Consider the following 17,699-nt stretch of genomic DNA (forward strand, 5'->3'; position numbering starts at 1 on the left):
TTTGGATGTTATCTATATATATATATATATATGTGTGTGTGTGTGTGTGTGTATTTAAAAATGATTATTTATATATATATAGATTTATATATATACATGATAAAAAATTATGAAATATAACTATCTAAAAATAATAATAATAATACAACCAATTTTATCTATTTTAAATAAGGTAACTAAAATTTAAAAGAAATATTATTTTTAATAATAATATTGAGAATATTGTTATCTAAAAATATTAGGATATTACAATTCTCCCCTACTTACAGAAATTTCGTCCTCGAAATTTTTATTGCTTAAAAATAAATAAGGATAGTTTTTCCTGATTTTTTCTTCCAATTCCCACGTAGCATCTCCTGTAACATCATTCCAGATGACCTTTACTAGTGAAATCTGTTTGCCTCTCAACTGCTTGATCCTCCTGTCTGTGATCTGTACAGGCATTGTTTCAAATGTAAGGTTATCCTTTAACTGTACTGTATCAGGCATTATTACTTGAGATGGATCAGAAATATATTTTCTTAATTGAGATACATGAAAAACATTGTGAAGATTAGAAAGAAAAGGAGGTAGAGAGATTTGGTAAGCAACATGACCTATTTTTTTGAGGATTTGATAAGGACCAATAAATCGAGGGGTGAGTTTCTTTGATTTCATTATCCTACCAATTCTAGTTGTTGGTGTAACTTTCAAAAATACATGATCACTTTCCTGAAATTCAAGAGGTCGTCTTCTTTTATCAACATAACTTTTTTGTCTGCTTTGAGTCATTCTTAATTTTTCTTGAATCATTTTGATCTTTTCCGTGGTTTGTTGCACCAATTCAGGACCCAATATTAAATTTTCCCCTGTCTCAAACCAACATAAAGGAGTTCTACACCTTCTCCCATATAAAGCTTCATAAGGTGCCATACCTATGCTAGAATGGAAACTGTTGTTATAAGTGAATTCAATCAGAGGCAGATATTGATCCCAACTACCAGAATCCTCTAGCACACAAGCTCTCAATGAATCTTCTAAGGATTGAATGGTCCTTTCTGATTGTCCGTCTGTTTGAGGATGATATGCAGAGCTAAGGCGAAGCTTAGTTCCTAATGCTTGATGTAAACTTCCCCAAAATTTAGAAGTTAACCTAGGATCTCTATCAGATATTATGCTAGATGGTACACCATGCAGCCGTACAATCTCCCTTATGTATAGTTCAGTCAATTTTTCTAGTGAATACCTAATGTTAATGGGTAGGAAGTGAGCAGATTTTGTCAGCCTATCCATGATAACCCATATGGAATCAAACTTATGAATTGTTTGTGGTAAACCAACTACAAAATCCATTACTATACTATCCCATTTTCATTCAAGTATATCTAAGGGTTGCAACATCCCTGCTGGCTTTTGGTTTTCTATCTTGGCCTTCTGACAAATCAAACATGTAGCCACATATTGTGCTATTTCCTTTTTTATTTTAGGCCACCAAAACATTCTCTTGAGATCCTGATACATTTTTGTTGCCCCAGGATGTGTACTCAACTTTCTCTTATGTGCCTCACCTAAAATTATTTTCTTAATTTCTGAATCATTGGGTACATATATCCTATCATTAAATCTCAAAACTCCTCTTTGATCTATATTAAACTTTTCACCATTCTTTTTGTCCTATCAATCTCTTTTTCTTTTGAATGAATTTATCAACTACCTGAGCCTCACCAATTTGTCCATGTAAGTCACTAGTAATTTGAACCGCATGCAATTGTATTCTATCCTGACTTACTGTAGTTGATAAATTCATATCTCTAAATTTTTCTATCAAATTCATCTCATGAATCATTAATAAAGAGATATGTAAAGATTTTCTACTCAGTGCATCAGCCACAACATTGGCTTTCCCTGGATGGTAATGTAATTCGAAATCATAATCTTTCAAAAATTCCATCCACCTTGTTTGTCTCGTATTCAGTTCCTTTTGATCAAACAAATATTTTAAACTCTTATGATCACTAAAAACATCAAACTTACCACCATACACATAATGTCTCCATATCTTGAGTGCAAAAATAATGGCAGCTAGTTCTAGATCATGGGTTGGGTAATTCTTTTCATGAGCTCTCTATTGTCTAGAAGCATATGCTACTACCCTTCTATCTTGCATAAGAACACACCCTAATCCCATTTTTGAGGCATCACAAAATATGACAAATTGTCCATTAGGATTGGGTAAGGCTAAAACTGGTGCAGTAGTTAATCTTTTCTTAAGCTCTTGAAAACTATTCTCACATTTCTCTGTCCACTCAAAGGGTTGTCCTTTCTTGGTGAGTTGAGTTAAAGGCATAGCTATTTTAGAAAATCCCTCAATGAATCTCCTATAATATCCTGCTAAACCAAAAAAACTACAGATTTCTGTTACCGTCTTTGGAGGTTCCCATAGTAGAACTGCTTCTACCTTAGATGGATCCACAGACACTCCATCTTTAGAAATTACATGTCCTAAAAATTTAACCTCCTCTAACCAAAATTCACACTTAGAAAGTTTGGCATACAATTGTTTATCTTTTAGAATTTGGAGAACAGTTTGAAGGTGTTCTTCATGCTCTTCATGAGTTCGAGAATATATGAGGATATCATCTATAAAGACCACCACAAAATGGTCTAAATACAGATGAAAAATCCTATTCATATAATCCATGAACACTGCAGGTGCATTTGTTACTCCAAAAGGCATTACTTGATATTCATAATGACCATACCTTGTTCTAGATGCAGTTTTCTGTATGTCTTCAGCTTTCACTTTGATTTGATGGTATCCTGATCTTAAATCTATCTTAGAAAATACAGTGGCTCCTCTCAATTGATCCATCAAATCATCTATCCTAGGAAGAGGGTATTTATTCTTTATGGTAAACTTATTTAATTGTCGATAGTCCACACACAGCCTAAAACTTCCATCTTTCTTTTTAACTAACAAAACAGGAGCCCCCCAAGGTGATACATGATAAGTGTCTAATTAGTTTGATTTAATACTCACTTGAGACACTTATCTAGCACATTTTGTGTACATATTGATATTATTTTGATCTATATATGCTTAGAATCAAAGAGGTGCTTTTGATTAATGTTAGTACAGGGAATAGGAAGCCTTTGATCCAATTTGGTGCTTATTTTGTAGGTTTTGAAACCTGGAGAACAATGGCTCAGCCATTCTAAAGCGCTCAGCGGAATCAGGTCAGAGAACTTCCCAAACTCAAGGCGCTCAACCACTTCAAAGCGCTCAGCGGATTGGCCTTGGAGGAGAAGGAGTGCTCTCTGCCTTCAATCCGCTCATCCATTCCCATCCGCTCAACGGATTTCATCCAGGAACAAGGGGTGCTCTCTGCCTCTAAAGCGCTCAGCGGATCTCAGGCGCTCAGCCCTTGAGGTTTCTTCATGGTGAAGAACTCCCAATCCGCTCAGCCGTTTCAAGGCGCTGAGCGGATTCTTCTCTTTCCTGCCTACTCTGTTTTAATTCTAGCAATTATAAAAGGGTAGGGGAGGGAGAAAAGGGGAACGGAGACGAAAACAAAGAGAAAAACAAGAGCTGGGAGCACAGGAGGAAGAAAGAACAAAGTGGGAACGAAGATTTGGAGGCTGGATCACTTGGGAACGAGGATCAACTCCTTTTCTTCATCTCTTCCTTTGTAATTTCTTCTTCCACTCCTTTGATCTTGTAAATGGCCATGAGGGGCTAATTCTTTGAGGATTGGTCTAGATGTAACTACTAACTCTTCTTCTTCTTAAATATATATATGCATTTCATTTTCATTACTTGTGTTTGATTCTTCTCTTAATGCTTATATTGGCTTGATCACCCGTTGTATGATTTTTGGTTTTTGAATCCGGTTGGAAAACGTTTTTGAAAACCCGAACTGAATCTTGCACCTAAACATCTCTTGCTCTAGGAATAGACTTGATTTGTTTAGTCACCTTGTTCAAGTCATTGCTCTTAATGCAAAGTGTTAATCATAAAACATAGAGGAATCATGTTTTAGATTAATTACTTTAGGAATCAATTTTGAGGGATCTTGTTGAATTACTAAATGAACGTGGAAGTCATGAAGATGAAATCATATTTATTTTAAGGAAATTTAGGAGTTAGCAAGTGCTCTAGGGTCCAATCCTTGTTTCATATAATTGTTCTTATAACTTTTACATTACCGTTTTAATTTTGCCTCACATTAGCTCACTTCCAATCATATCAACATCTCTATATTAATCATTAGAGTAAGAATTACTAAATTCTCAAATCCCTGAGGACGATACTTAAATACTACATCGAAACTTGGTCCGCTTGCCAAGTGGAGAGATTGCAAAAATCGTCATCAATACACTAGGGTGTATGAATTATTTTTCAAGTAACTCTTCTAATTGTTTCTTCAACTCTGCCAATTTAGAAGGTGACATCCTATAAGGTGCCATTGAAATTGGTCCAATTCCAGGTATTAAATCAATCGAAAATTCGATCTCTTTGTCAGGTGGCAAACCAGGAATATCATTAGGAAAAACTTTAGGAAAATTTTGAACAACAGCTATGTTTTTCAAGTTGACTTCCTCTTTAGCTTCCATACAGATAAGATTAAATATCCTTGAACTTTACCCCAAGGAAACTTGCTTATTGGTTTGGATAATGAAATCAATAGGTCCTTAGAATCAGAAAATATTATAGACTTTTCTGCACAATTGAGAAGAACATGGTTGGAAGATAATCAGTCCATACCTAAAATCACATCTAATTGTGATAAAGGTAAGCAGATCAAATTTACAAGAAATTTTTTATCACCAATAAAAATAGGACAATCTAAACAAACTTTATTGGCAATCATAGATTTGTTTGTAGGGGTCGAAACAATTAGATTAGACTCTAAAGGAGAAACTGACAATTGAAGGTATTGAACGCAATCATTGGAGATAAAAGAATGAGTCGCGCCTGAATCATACAGTACATTTAAAGTTTCACCTTTAATGAAACATGTACCTTGTATTAGATCGTTGTTTTGAGCCGCTTCAGTTCCGGTCATGGTATAAACTCTCCCAGTTGTAGGAGGTCTCGGTTTGAGTCCAGAGGTATTCGCGTGTGCCTTTGGTTGTCCACACTCAGAAAACACATGACCAAACTTTCCACACTTGAAACAAACAGGTCCTTTGAGATGACAGTCTTTAGTATAATGACCCTGTCCACACTTAAGACACTTAGCTTGATTATTCATGGGTCTACTGGAATTTCCTGCAAATCGAGAAGATTGAGGTTTCCATTGTGGTCGATCATAAGGTTTTCCTTCATTATTCCTTTTCTTATTAAATTGAGGGCCAAAAGATTTTGGTCTATTATCCTTATTATGATCAAAACCTTCCAAAAATCGACACTTGTGTATTAATGTGGGAAAATCAGAGATTTCTAATATTCCTACTGCCTTTCTTAATTCTGGTCTAAGTCCATCTTCAAATTTAATACACTTCATTCTCTCATCAGGGTGATAAAAGAAAGTAGAGTATTTTCCCAATTCCTCAAACTTAGAAGCATATTCTCCCACTGACATGTTCCCTTGTTTTAACTGCATAAATTCTATTTCTTTAGCTCTCCTAACATCATTAGGAAAATATTTTTCAAAAAATTTAGCTCTAAATACTTCCCATGTAATGATTATTCCCCCTCCTTCTAATAATCTCCTGGTACTATCCCACCAATATTCTGCTTCTCCTACTAACATAAATATTGCATAGTTCACTTTTTGGTTATCAGGACAGTTCATGGCTCGAAATATTTTTTCTATTTCTTTAATCCATAATTCAGCCTTTTCAGGATTATATCCTCCGTCAAATTGGGAAGGTTTATTGCTTCTAAATTCTACCAGTCCTTGTGACTCCCCCATTCCTTTCGGTCGTTGATTTCTTAATAAGGCTGCGGCCATATCCTTAATAGCTTGTATAGCCTCAGTTAGTTCTGTATTTCTCCTTCTTGCCATATGAAATTTATAGATTAGTTTATTATACTAGAAACATGGTTAACACATTTCCCCAAGTTACACATGGAACGTTGCTCTTATACCACTAAAATGTAACGTCAAATTTAAAAAGATTAAACCATTATTTTAGTTCTTTATATAGTTATATCGAAAGTTTGAAGAGTTTAATTTCTAATAATAAAAGAGAATTTTCAAACTCGCTTACACATAAATAACTTACAAAGATCTTAAAATATTTACAAAAATATGTACATAATATCTTACATTACTATTTTTAATATTTACATACATATTATTCTACTATTATTGAGAGTACACGCACTACCTATTCTATATGTATATATTTTGTTATTTTACACTGCTACTACGATAGTATTTACATTGGTGGTGGAAAGAAGTTCACAATAGGATTTATATGATTTGCCGGTGGTAAACAGAAAGTCACTATAATAGGTCCATCTATGATGGTAGGATTTTCTTGCTCGGGAAAAAAAATGAACGAAGACAGTCCGATGCCTTGGAACGTGACAGAGTTGGAAATAGCATCTATTCCCCAATTACCCCCGGGAAAGACGGCAGTGATCACTACTGTGAAAGGACCTGCGATGGCCGGTAGATCCATCTATTTTATGATATATTAAATTTTTCACAACATGAAATAAGGAGTGAGAACACTTATTAAATAAATATTTATATGACATGCGTAGCAATAATTAATACAAATATATATATATATATATATATATATATATATTAGTAACAATTAACATTAAAATTTGAATTAAACTTGTAGTGACTAGTCAGGATAAATGATCATTATTATAATATCAACCAATAAAAGGATATTTCACCTTAATCAACAATAGGATATTTCACCTTCATTTCTTACTCATTTAAAACCCCAAGGTCAAACCTTCGGCTACAAATAATTCAAATTTTATCTTCTATGGCCATAGAACAATATTTATCTTCATAAATACGTGAAGAAATAATAACAAGACGAGTTCAAGATATCACAACTTATATCATAGTTGATTATAAATATATTTATAATAAATATATTTACGTAAAAAGAATATATTAAAAGTACCAATGATATAAATAAAAATGACAATCATTATAAAATAATTAAACAATATAAGATATTAACACCTTAATAATTAATATGAATAAAAATAATCATAAGTTAAGCAAATAAATGAGGTTAGGGACACCCCACTGAATAAATACACATAGAAAATAACATAAATAAATAAACATAATAATATATAAAATTTTAAAGAGATAAGGTTCTCCTCCCCCTTACCTTAGAACGTAGAATTATCACAAGTTAACCGCAAAGAAAATTTTACTACGCTTCTCCACCTGTTCTTTCTCCTTTTTCAATTTCACTCTCGTGCTCTCTTTCCACTATTTATTTTCTTTACTTCGTGCTTCTTACCTTAGTGAAAGTGAAGCCTATTTATAGGAGCAGTTTTTGCTTCGATTACGTAAGGAAGTGCGTAATTTATGGTACGGGAGAATATTTACATTTATGAACATTGTTATCCTTTACCCTGAAGATAAATCTTCAACATTTATGAACCTCTGATACACAGAAGAATTCACGGAAGAATCTTTGCTGACCTAGGTGTATATACATGCTGACGTGGCCACCCATTTTACTTCCCAGTTTACTATGGAAAGTTATATTTATTTTTTTTTCCTCATTTTGATTATTATCTTATCTCTACGCAGTTGTTGGTACCGGAAAATGAATTCGGAGGCACTCGAAATACAGAGGTGCTTTAAATCCTAGGTGATCAGAAAATGGCAAAGAAGTTTATGAGGAAGGACACGAAGACACTTTTCGTGAAAATATCGAAATCATTGTACCAGGAAGGACACAAAGGCACTTTTCGAGAAACTCTCGAAATCATTGTACCAGGAAGGACACGAAGACACTTTTCGAGAAACTCTAAAAATTATTGAACTAGGAAGGACGCTGCTCAAGAGAAAGGCTCACAGCCTCGCAACCTCTCAAAGTACAAGAAAAATCAGGAAACACTCGAGTAGTGTATTTTTCGTTGGTTACTCGAAATCCCAAGAATCCGGACATACACGAACACACTTCGCAACCTCTCAGAATGAAGAACTTAAAGGAGACACGATTTAAGAGCGATTGAAGTAAATCATGGGATAAGTGTCAAAGGCTGCAGAACGGTTTGGGGAAGTTAATGAGCAGTTCCAAGAGTTATCCAAAGACGTGCCCGGGAATAAGCCACGAGGTCGAGGTGGAAGTTTAGAACAGTTATGCACTTCCGGGGCACGTCAGAAACAGTTACCTTTCCCAAATCTTTGTCTATAAATTAAACGAGCCATGCTCGTAGCAGGAGGTCGAAAATCTAATTCCCACAATATCTCACATGCACTCCGCAGCCTGTGCATAAGGCATACTGTGCGTACGAGACAGCTTTGGGTACGATTTCTCGACCACCTTTCTTTTTCCTTTTTTAGGAGTAGCATAACATAGCGTAGCATAGCATAATCTAGTCTAGTGTAGTGTAGTCATTCTAAACACGTTTCATTACCCTTACGAATTGTAATTCTGTTACCATTTAATGAAAACTCTATTTCTTACTTGTACGATTTTATTTTTTCACTGAAAGTCTTCAATTCTGTCATGTCACGAACACGCATAAATTGAAACGTGAAATCTTGCTAGTTCGAATAAAAAGGATCCATAAAACGAAATCCACCGTAAACAACAGTAAAATTCCTTATCTGTGTACTTTATTCCTTATCCCTGTGCAGTGAATTCCTTATCTCTGCACTCCATTTATGGTAATGCTCACATAATTTGTCACGTTCATTCCTTATCCCTGTGTCGCGGAACTTGCACAACACATTATATAATATCACTCCCGTTTTCCATATATAATTTTACTTCACTCACGTAATACTCACATCACACACTCACGTCACACACTGCACATGTTTCATACATACCCCCCTCCCCATTTACACGTAATGTACCACATCTTTTAATTTGTTTATACTAATTAATTTAATTATTTATTAAAATATATAAGTTGTAATAGATCATAATATGATAAATATTTATACTATTTTTGGATGTTATCTATATATATATATATTTATATATATATATATGTATTTAAAAATGATTATTTATATATATACATGATAAAAATTTATGAAATATATCTATCTAAAAAAAATAATAATAATACAACCAATTTTATCTATTTTAAATAAGGTAACTAAAATTTAAAAGAAATATTATTTTTAATAATAATATTGAGAATATTGTTATCTAAAAATATTAGGATATTACAATTATTATTAAATAAGACAAAAATAATTTAATATACATATATTTTAAAATAAAAAATGTGTATTTTTTTCTTCTTATAATAAAAAAAAGCAAAGGGAGTATGTTTTTGTATATTTGCTTTTAACTTTGTTTACAAACTCATTTTGTGTTTTAAAAATATAAGTTTTACAAAAGTGTTTTAATAAATTTTTTCTTATTTTTTTTTTTTGAGGGGAAATTTTTTCTTATTTAACACTAGTATTTCAACTAAAAAAGTTTTGTATTGTTTGATGCAACAAATGAAACAATTTTTTGAATAAAAAAAAACAGTGAGAATCATTTGAAACATAATTCAACTCCCTTACAAAAGTGTAACAAAAGAGATCGAAAGTCATCATTTTACAACAAGTGTCCCGAAAAACCAAAATAATGACCACCGAGGTAAAGTTAAGGGAATTTAAAATAGCTTTCCATATTAAATATTTTATTCTCTCTATTCATTAATGTCCTAAAAGTCTCGACATTTTATCGTAAGATGTCTATTTTAGTACATTTATTTTTATATGGAACGCGATAAAATAATGTTTTAAATGTGCAACTAATGTAATAAATTAATCTATCTTAATTTATATTTATTACTAAAAGGAAAGTCTAACACACTTGTTTTATTTTTACTTTGTTTTTTTTACACCATTGTTTTACCTTGAATAATTTTTATTACCGTCGTTATATTTTTTTTAAATGACATAAATTTATAATTATAATTAAATTATACTCCGTATTAATTTCTTTCATGATTTATTCAACCAAATAATTAACTTATTATTTTATTATTAAAAAAAGCATCGAAAAGGTCCTAACTTCTAGGTCTTCGAACCTTTCTCATCGGAAAAAATTTCTCTATTTTTTGGTGTAAGAACTGAAAAGTTCCGATCCTGCACGGTTGCTTCGCTACACTCACTCTTCAGAGAAAATCCAAAGCGCGAAAATGCAATCTCTGTCCCTCACGCTCAGCAAGAGGCTCTCCAATTCCAAACCTCTCTTCAGAATCTCATCGAATCTCGTCGCTCACGCGTCTTCCGCCACCGCCTCTTCCCCCTCGCCGCCGCCGCCACCTTCTCCGCCGATCCCCGCTCTCAACAACCTCCTCGCCGCTCCGTGGTCCGCAACTCAGTCCCGCGGAATCACTCTCTCCGGATCTGATGTAAGTTCCTCCATTTTCTCGCGCCATTACTTCTTACGCTGCGATCTTCTCTCAGAAACTATTATCCGTCGTCGTTTTGTCGTCATTAGTGCTTTTTTAGGGTTCGTAACTGTTCTCATTTGTGTTGCAGGTTAGAGTCGGGAATCTCGTTGGAAACCGAGGTTTTATAAGTTATTGCGGTTTGTTTTTTGTGATTCGGTTTATTTGTGTTTTTAGTTTCTAACGTGCTCGCTTTGCTTTCCTGTTGTGGTGCACGTGGATGTTTTGCTTCTAGGACGCGCTCACGAGGTAATTTCGAAAATGCGAAATGCTTTTGGAATTTGGTTGTGAAGAAATGTTCATTGAATATAGTTGTCTAACTTCTCGTTTGGTTGTGTAACTTATGTTAGGTTCTTAAACTGTATCGCTCTTGTGAAGGAACAGGAAAAGCCGCTCTTGAGGTTTATTCTAAGATTTTTCTCTATTTAGTTTTTATTTATTTATTCTATGTTCTTATATACCTGCTTGAATACTGACCTCAACAGACATTTTGTTCTATTTTGGTACTGTTGCATGTTATGTATGTTTCTGGTTTTCTTTGTGATTGAAATTTGTCTGTGATTCATTGTTGTGTAGTTGTGTTGTTTGCACATATGTATATATCCCACCTGCCTTAAATAAGGAAAAGAGAATTAGAATAATGAATTATTATATGTTACATGATGTTTTAAGTGACGGGGAGGGGCTCTTTTTGGCCGTTATGGGTAGAGAAAATGTTCTGGGTAATTTTTTGCAACTTCATTAAGATGTAACTTGACATATTGAGCAACCCAGTGTCTCCAGTCTCCACAATATGGCATGCTTGATATTGTACTACTCCTCTTCCTCCTCTTGTAGGGAAAATTTTCTTAAAACAATTTTTTTCTTCTTCGGGTTCACTTGCCATTTATGAGAAATATGGTAGAGTGAGTACTTGGAGACTGACAGGTTATTAGTTGTTATAAAATATTTGCATAACCAGAGGGACTTTTTTTTTGGTTTGTTTACATATTTACTGGCTCAACAATGTTGGAGAGAAGTATTTATGTAACACATGCTTGGATTACATGAACAATGGAAAATAATTTTCCTATACAAGCTGCTGCATTGAGAATTTAATTCAAATACTAACTAGTGATTTTTCATTGCATTTACCATAGTTATTCAGTACCTCAAAGGGTCATATTGTATATTTTGATTAAGTAATATTCCATTTTAATGACGTGTGCTAAGTATTGGAAGGTGACTGCAATGAATTCTATATTTGGTCCTGGTAATGCTTAAAACTGAAGACCAGTTCATTTGTATGATCAATGACTCCCAGGTTCCGCCTCGCACTGTATCTGGTTATGCCACAGTTGCTACTACAGAGGATGACATCAAAAGGTTAGTTGGTGTGATATGAATAAAGCATTTCATGGTAAAATTGATGACTCTTTCAATCTCGTTAAGCATCATCCACTATTGCAATGATGAGCTTGTTTATTGTATTGAGTCTCTTGAGTTTAGGTGCCATGTATAGCTAGAATTTTTGAAGTCTGATTGTACATCTAATCATTACTGTCATTTATGTTAAAGAAAAAATATATTATTTGATAGGAAGGGGAAAATACAAAAGAGTATAAGGTATCCTCTAAAGAAACCTAAAATCTATAGGAACTTTGTATTTCAATAGCTCAATTACAATCAGACCAACACAGCGATCACCAATGAAACAACAAAAATGACTGAAAATGACAATGAACTGGTGTAGACAACTCCTTACAAGATGGATAGGAAAATTAAGGAGAAAAACAGTGACACTACCACCGAGAGAGAGAACCTTCTCTGCTCAGCCCAAACCTCTCCAATACCAAGATGCTCCCCTCCCTCCTTTGGGTACTCCTCCCCCAAATACTTATGATTCCCACACGTCACTTCTCCAGTTTTCTCTTGCCACCTGGCAATTCTGTTACCCACCCTTAACCTTATTTGGGCATGGCCCATTCCCCTATATGTCCCTTTACCTCTCCTTCGATAAACATTTGCTATGTGTCTAGCAGAAAACAAAGTAAAAATTCCTAGGTAACCACAATACAAGCATGACCCTAGGAGAAAATACAATTGAAGGGCGATAAATGCCCCCAAAACTCTCCTAGGAAACTCCCTCCACAAAATACCTGCAATTAAAGGGATAAACTAATCCTAAAAAATCCAAATAATACCACCTTTTCTTTCAACAAAGAAGATAACTTCAAAGCTTGAGAAAGCCTAATTAACCCGTCTGATTCCTTTACAGTACCTGCTCTCCGCGATGTACTGTTTTTAATTTCCTTTGCTGCTAAAATTGGTCATAGTTTCAATCTTGTTAAAGCATAATTATTGTATTGATTCTCTTGACATTGTTTATGTGCTGTGTACAGATAGAATTTTGAAATTTTGATTGTACATTTAATCACCCCTTTCATTTATTTTATTAAAATGAAATATAATTAAATAAGAAGGCAAAATAAAAAGCTAAAAATCCTAGGAAACCACTATGCAAACACAACCCTAGGAGAAAACAAAAAATGGAACTGCAAATGTCCCAAAGGCCAAACTCTCCTAGGCAATTCCCTCCAAGAACACCTGCAACAAAATGGATAAATTAATACTAAAATAAACTCAAAATATTACTCGCTTCGCTTTCAACAAAGATAACTTAAAAGCTTGAGAAAACCCAATTAAACCTGCTGAGCCATTTATGCTTTCAGTATTTTACTGCTGTTGCTAACCTTTATATTTCATTGCTACCTTCTTCCACTTGTATAATAGGTATTTGGCCAAAAGATCACCTTTGCTTCCTTTATACCCAACAGATTAACTTACTATATCCTAATTGGATCAGAAAGTGATTGTGGATCAGCAAATCACTTGCTTTGCGTTCTAATAGAAATAACTTCCTCATCCAATCTGATGCCCTTCACTTTGGCCAAAAGGTTTCATGTGTTCAACATTTAAGCAAGGCAGAATTGCCTTATTCAAAACCAGCATTAATAGAATGGCCTTCTAGAAGATTAATATTGTCCTCTATGGGGTATTGACTGCTTAAACTTTGTTGTCAAAAAAGGTTCTTCACTTCCACTAAAAGTTACTACTTTACTAGTTACCATCAAAATCAAGATAATCTTCCTGAACGTTTTAATAAAAATTTCCAGAAGAGTTTCATCTCTTTGATTATACTGGTGATCATCTTTGACCCATAGTTCATTCATAAGCAGACCTCCATCATCTTTGTAAAGAGGAAGCAAATTATCTCCATCACGTAAGAAACCCACTCAACAACTAATGCCTGTAAAGTAGAATCTTCTCCAACCTCTTCAGTAAAGTATAAATGTTGAATTACGAAGGCACTGCTAACATTATTTAATTGCTCTCAACCTAACCCATCTTTGAGTGTGGAAAAAACTCTAGACATGCCTGCAACTGCAGAAAATGCTTCTGCCTTGATCTCTTTGGGAATTATAATGTTTTTCAGCATTGTTCACGACTCCATCTAACCAGACATTATTGGAATTACCATCATAAATAATTTCTCTGTACAGTGATGCACATCTCCATAGTGGAACCTGGCTACTGAATCTGTGAAGCCTCACCTGACATGTTCGATTCCTTCCTTTATTAAATAGGCTTGTAACTGAAATTATTACTTGTTGCAAATTGGTTCTAGTTCTGTGGAGTGATTGGTTCTATGGAGTGATTGGGGTGCCTTTTATGGGTTCCACTGTGTTTTTGATCAATTGAAACTTACACTGTAGGACTGTTTTTTCTATACGATACAGAAGGGAAATGAAAGGGAAATTTTACTTTATGTACCAAAACAATATTATTAAAGAGGTTTAACATCTACAGCTTTATTAAATTTCTCACTCTCTTATTATAGTGTTACTTTTTTGTGTATGTTGGGGGATTGGATTGGCAAGGAATTGATTACTGTGGCCAATGCTGCTTTAGATTCTGGCGGTTATATTGTTGATGAATGAAATATATTCTTTGATTTTAGGTATTGCCACGAACAATATTTAGTAGCTTAATGATACAAATAGTTATATTACCTTCCTTTTCAGGGCCAAGGCTTAGTATGCTTTAAGCTGGAAGTTGAGCTGATAGCTATGTAATAAAAATATCCTATATAAGTTAATTGAGATTTGGATCAGACTGTCTTTTCTACCCCCATTTATTGATAATAAGCCTGTTTCACTTTTTCATTGCTGTTTTTTATTTACATCGATGGCCTTTTAGTTTCAATGCATTGGGAGTATACAAATTTATACTCTTATAGATATGCTCTAATTGTTGTGCTTATTCATTCCTAATTGTTGCTTTAGTTGATGCAAGGTTAAAAGGAGCATTAGATTGGTCTTGATGCTTGAATCATTGAAAAATAATGAATAAAAAATATTAAGATACTTAATACTTCCATGAGTTTCCCTTTTTTTTATTTTTATTTTTTATTTTTTAATGAAAACTGGTATTTTGTAGATATGGTTAGAAGAATTCTCATTTCTTAATATTGATTGGTATGTATAGGAAGGAACGAAGCAGTGCATTGGGGAATGAAACGAAGACAAAGAGAGAGCAGCTCCTTAAAGTTACTGCAGTTGCCCCTCTTCTTTTAATATACCCGAACGCCTATTCATTGCTCTTGGCAAATTTCTTTTTGTTCTGGCATACAAGTGCGGGGATCGAAGAGATTTTGGCAGATTATGTTCACCATGAAATGACCAGAGAATTTGTCGTGATTTCTCTCAGATTGTTCTTGATAATCGCAATGAAGGATGTTTTCTTGAAATTTATATTTGTATAATCAGATAATGCATGGGTTGTGCTGACATTACTTTCCAATAAGAGCTCATCGAGGGGCAAACTTGACAAAACCGTTATTTGTAGTTTTTAGTCGTTTTCAAAGGCGAGGCAACATTATAACTTCATGATTTGTCTAGTTAATGAATGAATTTTTGCGTGTATTGCATATATATCTTCTGCCGTTAATTAGTCTTCTTGCTAATTGGTAGTATTATACAACAATTATAACGGTGGATAATAATATATGTTTCGCTCTTGTTCCATGTTTTTGAGAAAAAAAAAATGGCATGCTATTATATTGTAACTTGTATTGGTTTACTTGAGGTGTGATTAGCTTTTTTAATCTTTGGAAATCTAGGATATATTGTGTTATTTACTTATACTTACAGTTAGATTTAGGTTTAGATATATGTCAACTATATAGATTTTGATAATTTTTTATACCCTTTTTCATTGTAGGATAAATTTTGCTGTTGATTTTGTTAAAGTAATTTAGGTTTAGTACTTTTTTGTTGTCATCATCCGATTCTACTTATAGTAACGAAAAGGAGAATGTTAAATTAAATGTCATTAGTTTTCTTTTATGTTTATCTTCCTATATTTTCTATTCTCATGATATTTTTTATGATAGCCTCATTTTAGTTAATTTAGATAAATAAACTACAAAATCTCCACACGACAGCAAACTAATTTGTAAAATATTGGTTTGCACAAAGTTAACCTTCAGCATGGTAAAATACAACTACTTTTTTGGTACAAAAATTTTACGTAAAAAAGGTTTTTTATTTTTAATTTTTTATTTTAAACTATTGTCACAAGCTTCAATGATAGCTTATATTACTTACAATTTGACTTATCAAAGAATCACAAATAAAATTTGAAATTGATGTTTGATTATGTAAGTATTAAAATTAGAACATGACACTTTTTTCCTTTTATATTGTGTTTGATTGCTAGGAGAGAAATAAGTGAATACAAAATAAGTACAAAAATATAGTAAGAATGGACTTGTTTGGTTAAAAAAAAAAAAGTTAGAAATAGAAGAGAAATAATATTTGTTTAGTTTAAATTAATGGAGAAAAAAGAAATTATAATTGGAATAAAATTACCATTTTATTCTTTCAAAAAAATTTCTTTGTGTAATTGACTAAATTAAATATTTATTTGAATAAATCAAACTTATTTATTTGGTTGTAATTTAACATCATGCATGTTATTTAAATACAATCAAGTCATTTAAAGTTTGTTTATTCGAATGAAAACTTTGACATTCAAAAACATGTAGTTAAATAAACTTTTTACATATTGGAATATATACAATTTGCATGTCAAAATCAAATAAGTTGTGTAACGACTTGCCATGGTCTCTACACTTAGTAGAATCGCACTACTACTAGTGAACTAAGAGAAATATTAAAATTGGACAACTCATACATACAGGTGTATAAATATAAATATAATAACTACGTTTTTATGTACAAAATATAGCACCATATATGTACAATCATTCCAAAATAACATCACCTTAGTGTCGGTCAAGCACACAAAACAGTTACCCAACACGGTAACTCTAACACGAGGACAAAACTCCTCGTCTCGCAGTGATCACCTCAACTCTAAGCTATCCCTGACCTGCTCCTATACAAATATGATCATCGCAGTCCATCCACACAGAAATAGAAGGGTAAACTAGAGTTCAAAAATCAATCATACAAGTATAGAACAAAATCTATACTACCCATTCATCCAATCTAGTCCCAAAGGAACTCCCATCTCAATCAATCATCAATTCATCAAACATGAAGTCACACCACACACTTCATCATAACATCAATCATGCAATAACATGCAACTCATGACAGATATCAATGCATATCAATCATCTAATGCGTCGTCACGTATACACCTAGGAGATCTCCCTAATAACAGAGCAGTGTAAGTGACATCCCAATCCTACCGAAACCACCCCAAGCGTTTTCACGCCTAATGCGCCCGCTCGGTCACAGTTAAACAAGCCAAAAATCTTCACTCGGGTTTACTCGAATGATGTCACTTACACAATTGGAAGTCCGAATCCACCGTCAGGTATAACACAACTGGGTACAGGCTTACCACGACCTTGGCATGCATTACCAAGTCACTTGTGGAGTTCGCCCACCAACTATCCGCAAGGATCCACGCACCTTCTCCAGTACTTGGTTAAGGGAATAATCCTCGACCTCATACTCCGCTCCAACACTAGCTAAGGACTTAGAGGAGACTCACCCAACCTAGTGGCCTACCTGAGCACCACTCTCACCCAAATCTAGTGGCCTATCCAAGCACCACTCTCAAGAGACTCTATGTG

At 33.7% G+C, this 17,699-nt stretch overlaps 1 protein-coding gene across 1 annotated transcript; it reads left to right on the forward strand.

Annotated features, from left to right (window-relative positions):
• Positions 1-10,164: 10,164 nt before the first annotated feature.
• On the forward strand, positions 10,165-15,522 carry SDH4 (succinate dehydrogenase subunit 4). The gene is made up of 6 exons (XM_020379823.2): positions 10,165-10,510; positions 10,641-10,671; positions 10,785-10,798; positions 10,900-10,950; positions 11,853-11,914; positions 15,077-15,522. Exons 1-6 carry the CDS (start codon positions 10,295-10,297, stop codon positions 15,351-15,353), a joined length of 651 nt encoding a protein of 216 aa, XP_020235412.1. The 5' UTR covers positions 10,165-10,294; the 3' UTR covers positions 15,354-15,522.
• The last annotated feature ends 2,177 nt before the right edge of the window (positions 15,523-17,699 follow it).

Source organism: Cajanus cajan, chromosome 6 (assembly GCF_000230855.2).
Source record: "Cajanus cajan strain Asha chromosome 6, NIPB_CcT2T_4, whole genome shotgun sequence".
In the NCBI taxonomy this organism is placed as follows: domain Eukaryota; kingdom Viridiplantae; phylum Streptophyta; class Magnoliopsida; order Fabales; family Fabaceae; genus Cajanus; species Cajanus cajan.

What these genes read in the sequence shown, in the direction of transcription:
- SDH4 (XM_020379823.2), top strand. Translation starts at nt 10,295, where the DNA reads ATGCAATCTCTGTCCCTCACGCTCAGCAAGAGGCTCTCCAATTCCAAA. An exon ending in TCACTCTCTCCGGATCTGAT is followed by an intron (nt 10,511 to 10,640) that starts GTAAGTTCCTCC and finishes TTTGTGTTGCAG; the next exon opens with GTTAGAGTCGGGAATCTCGT. An exon ending in ACAGAGGATGACATCAAAAG is followed by an intron (nt 11,915 to 15,076) that starts GTTAGTTGGTGT and finishes TGGTATGTATAG; the next exon opens with GAAGGAACGAAGCAGTGCAT.